This window comes from Crocuta crocuta, unplaced genomic scaffold (genome assembly GCF_008692635.1).
Source record: "Crocuta crocuta isolate KB4526 unplaced genomic scaffold, BGI_CrCroc_1.0 scaffold506, whole genome shotgun sequence".
NCBI lineage: Eukaryota > Metazoa > Chordata > Mammalia > Carnivora > Hyaenidae > Crocuta > Crocuta crocuta.
Window position 1 is genome coordinate 2,839,261 of NW_027528991.1, and position 4,832 is coordinate 2,844,092.

General features: G+C 58.2%; 1 protein-coding gene across 1 annotated transcript in view; it reads right to left on the minus strand.

The window, feature by feature from the left end:
- SFT2D1 (SFT2 domain containing 1) overlaps window positions 1–4,832 on the minus strand; it is a 15,568-nt gene that overhangs the window by 8,717 nt on the left and 2,019 nt on the right. Inside the window, exons 3-5 of the mRNA XM_077757388.1 lie at window positions 2,057–2,143; window positions 1,456–1,538; window positions 710–791 (exon numbers count right to left, since the gene is read on the minus strand). Coding sequence (XP_077613514.1) covers window positions 710–791; window positions 1,456–1,538; window positions 2,057–2,143 — 252 coding nt within the window. The remainder of the gene's footprint in view (window positions 1–709; window positions 792–1,455; window positions 1,539–2,056; window positions 2,144–4,832) is intronic.

The window sequence follows — 4,832 nt, forward strand, 5'->3', positions numbered from 1 at the left end:
CGAGGCCGACTGGCCCTGACACCCGCCGGCGTGCGGTCAGGCGGGGGGGCCGCTGCAGGCACCAGCGAGCACGCTGGGTGCCGAGGGCTCGGGGATCAGGCACACTCGGGTTCCTTGGCCCAGGACACCCGAAACATCAGCCAAGAACCCAAGATGCGCGGCGTGGGAACGGTTTCTAGCCACGAGCCCACAGACCTCACCCGGTTCGAAGAGCCACAGAGCAAATTTCAGAGGGGAGGCCCAGCAGCCACGGGGGACAGCGACCCGGAACCCTCACAGGTGTTGCCACAGGAGCCACACCGTCGGTGACAAACAGTGACCTGGGGAAGGCGGCAAGCCAGACGACTGGCCACTTAAGAAGCCAAGTGTCCCCGAGGAGACTCCGATGGCCCAGAGGACACCGGCATTCCGGCCCCACCCCCAGGAGCACACATCCGGTTAGAGCCTCCAGGGGGCCTGGAAATGAAAGGCGCCCCTGCCCTATCTCCACCTCAAACACCGGAGCAGCTGTCAAGCAGCGCGCGTGGGATTTTCTGGGTCGGTCCCTGTATGATCTACCTGCTCACGCACACGGCCTCGCGGATGTGATGAGGACTCGCATGCAGTGCAGCGGGACACGCAGGGTGGTCTGACCTACGGCGGGCAGTTAGCTGTGAGACAGCACTGCCAGAGAGACTTCCAGAAGCTTCGGTTTTCAGTATTTACTTACGAGCATGACAACTGTTGCCAGCAGTCTCGTGGTTTCGAACATCTTCTTGAGCTGCTTCATGGGCCCCATCAGAAAGCACGTACTATTTGAAAGAAACAGGAGATGTAAGAGACGAAGCTGTGGTTTGGCCACGTAAACACAAATGCTTTTGAGAACAGATCTCCCATGCTGGTTTACTAATAAATATCTCTCACTAAATCACTTATGTTTCTCCTAATTATTAATATTAAAAGAAAACCTTTTAACCTCGACTTTTTGCTTATTTACTGTAAGTGAGGTCTAGGCCCAACGTGAGCCTCGACAGGAGCTCCCGAGCGCCTGCTCCGAGCTGCCGCTGGGCCCGCTGTGCTGGCACCATTACGGTGGCGTCTCTGGGCCGGCCACCAGCAGGCCGGTCCTTTGTCACTGAGACAAGGCTTCGCGGGAAGGGACCAGGGCTCTGGGGGACTGTCTGGTAGAAGTCCGCCCGGTCCCCTTACCGGACACGGCCCCGGGTGGGGACTTGCCCTCCGTGCGGGGCTGATGGCGGTGCCCACGCCGCACCCTGGGGTCCAGACAGAAACACCCACACGTGCCCCAAATGCCGGCCAGCGCTGCCGTCCCCTCCCTGTCATGGCCCTGGCTCACGGCAGGAACCGCTAACTCTACTGAACGACCGTAAGCTGTGTAGCTCCAGAAACTCACCCGAGTAGGAGGGCTGTGGCGGCGGCAGCGAGCCCAACCCCGAGGGGCCCGACGTCACGTACCTGGCCAGCGCGGCGATGTTCCCAAGCGTGTAAAACACTGCAAAAAACTTGATGCCACCGGGAAGCCACAGTAATCCAGTTCCCTGAGTTAAGATCGATTTTAAGATCATTATGCCATTGTAACAGCTCAAAACAAATGTGCTACTGCAAAAGGAATAATATAATCATTACACAATACACAGTTTGAGTATAAACATGCTAATGCATCATGTTTGCACAGTTTTAAAAAGCAGTTAACTTTCACTGGCATCTGCTTCGCTGAGGCGCTCTCTGCCTGTCCGGAGTGGGGAGTACAGCTCAGCTGCACCACAACCCTCCCTGCACATGTGCGTAAACCTCACTCTTACGTTAACAGGCTTCCTAAACAACAAGTGAAATAAAGCAGTTAACACATCTCGATTCCTGACTCTCCTTAAAAAAATTATTTTCACAGCCCCTAAAGCCCCATGAGATCTGAATGTCTCCCTCCTATACTGATCTCTAAGCCCCTATTTCAGGGGACAAAATGCGTCCCGTTGAAACAGCCTCGCCACGCGGCTGCTCGCGACCACCACGCAGGTGATGGGTCTGACATTAAGGGCAACACGAAGCTGTGACTCACAAGGATGGAGAAGAAAATGCCGGACACAAAGCAGATCACAAACCACTTCAGCCTGGTGTTGAAGCTAAGGGACGAGGCGTCCAGGACCTGCAGGAAGAAAGCAGAGAAGAACAAGCCCTTGAGCTGCCGTGTACCCATCTGACTCTTGATGCTGAGTTACGGCAAAGCTCCAGCTTAACCTGTACGAGGGGTCGGGTCTATGCTGTGCGTCGCGGGTCACGTGCAAAGGGCACGAGCTCACGGCTGCCAAGGCCAACGTGAACACGACCCGGGACTCGCTCGGGCCTGAGCAGCCGTGAGCCCTGCCCGGTGTGAGAGCAGCGCTCTGCTCACGGCTCTACGAGGCCTTCCCTGTGCGGGACGGCCCAGGGACGCGGACCCAGCATCCGACGCACATCACAGAACACTCAGCGCTTCAAGAAAGAAGACAAGGAGGGGCGCCTGTGGGGCTCAGTCGACTAAGTGTCCGACTTCAGCTCAGGTCATGATCTCACGGTTCATGGGTTCGAGCCCCGCGTCGGGCTCTGTGCTGACAGCTCGGAGCTTGGAGCTGCTTTGGATTCTGTGTCTCCCTCTTTCTCTGCCCCTCCCTGGCTTGCACTATTCCTTTCTCAAAAACTAAATAAACATTTTTTAAAAAGAAAAGAAACAAGACAAGCAGACTGTGGACCGCCGAGGCGGAGGCTGGTCCTGGCACGCGGGCTCAGTGCGCCTCCAGCGTCCCCGTCGCCTCCAGCAGGCTCCCTCACGCAGAGCCCGGGACGGGGGACCTGGTGCACAAGCTGCTCTCAGGGAAAGCCTGTAGAAAGCGGGGGGCTGGACGGGGAGGGGGACCTGACGGGGTGCCGGCTGGAGGCCTACGGCGTCACCCGCACCTCAGTTCACTTCTGCCTCAAGGCAGAGGGCCAGCCTCCCAGAATCCACCTCCCGTCAGCCGGTCCCTGGCTGTGGGCAAAGTGGGGTGACGGCAGGCCCTCGAGCATGAGCGGCTGGGGGACGGGGACGGCCGCCACACGACGGGGACCGGGCGGCCGGCAGCCCTGCCTGCCACTGGGCACATCTGGTAACTTCCATTCGTGATAGGAGTTCACGTAAAACCAGCTCAGGGAGGCCCTAGGCGCCCCCTCAACTGTTATTAAAAACACATTTTTGAAAAGCTCACTTACGCCAGAGCAACAGCATTCCAGGAGGCTGTGCCAAGTGTGACCAAATGATGTGGGAGAGTGGCAGCGACCCTGCCCCTGTCACAGTGACCCAGGGAGCGGCTGATGCGCTCCCGTGACTTCCGGCCCCGCGGGGCTGACGCAGGACCCACAGTGGCTGTCTCAGGAAACCGGAAGTGGATCTTGAGAATTTACAAGTCACCATCTCATTTCTGACTCGCGTTACCATATATACTTATAAACGGGGCACAATTATTAGGTACTTTCCAAGAGTAGTGAAGCAAAACCAGAAAATCTTATATGCAAAAGCTCAAAATATCTTTGGCTCCATTTCTTACCTCGATAGGTTAGTGTCGGAGTCCTCACGCAGCATGAAAAATAGATAAAAATAACTAAATAAAGACTGTGAGTGTAACATACATCACTTTTTAATGCATTTAAATTTTTTTTTCCCAAACCTTTGCTCTAATTCCCCTTCTTGTCCCGGCAACCCCACCTGCTCACGGGGGCACTGCTCGGCGCACACGAACACCAGACGTGCCTGGGAAACGCCCGAGTTCACGGGGACGAGAAGAGCGCCCGCCAAGTGTTCCTGCCACACAGAGCACAGCAAGGCCCGGAAGCGCCGCACGACAAAGGAGGTGGCCCGCGTGGCGCGGGCAGAGCCGTGTCCTCCGCAAGCCTGACCTCCCAAGGGTCAGGTGAGGACTGCGATGTGGGCGCCCGTCGTTGGAACTTCCTTCTGCAAGTTTAAATCACCCGCCGCTCCTAAGGTCACCTGCTGGTTTCCATGGGCCGCTGGCTCTCCCGTCCGCGTGGCTGTTTGTACCACGGGAGGTGTCGCCCTTATCACCACGTCTGGGGGTGATCTTAAGGCCGAAATCAAGTTATTTCCATTCGTAAATACAGAACATTCAGGCCCCGAGCAAACGAGCTCAGCATAGAGCGCAAAGAGCTGAAGGTGAGCCGACAGCGAGCACAGGGAACAGGGGTCCCACACACTCCCGGGGGGACCGTCCCCCCACCTGACCCAGTCCCCTGCCCTGGCTGGCTGGCTTACACGGTAACAGCCTCCCCTGCCCTCCCCACTCCTGTCCCTGCTGTTCTCCCGGCATCCTCTGCCACTCAGGACCCTGATCACGGTCCCCCGCTGGATCCCAGCCGGGTCTCGGCTGCTTTCCCATCCACACGGACAGCCCGCCGTGCTGCTCCTCGTCCCCTAATCCCAGCGGCCTCTGCCCTCCGCGGCGCTCAGCGAGCCAGGACACTGACCACCTGGAATCAGCCCACGGCCAGGCCTCAAGCGGCAGCTCCAGCCCTGACGTCCTGCTGGCGGCCACAGCCTCCAGGTCCCCTCGGCCAGCCCACCGGTCCTTCTCCTTTCTGTCTCGCAGAACTCACACGCCACACCAACTCAGCAGGGCACTTACAATGCCCTTTCTGCGGCACCCGTCTGTCAAAAACCCACTGCCTCTCAGGCCGCCTTCCTCTTCTTCTGGGCGGTCCTGAGGCAGGACGGGGGCTCAGAGCCAGGTCGGCGGGGAGCAGCAGCTTCCAACCGGCCGGACGCTTCCGCCAGGCAGCCTGCCGTGCACACAGATGTGCGCTGTAAA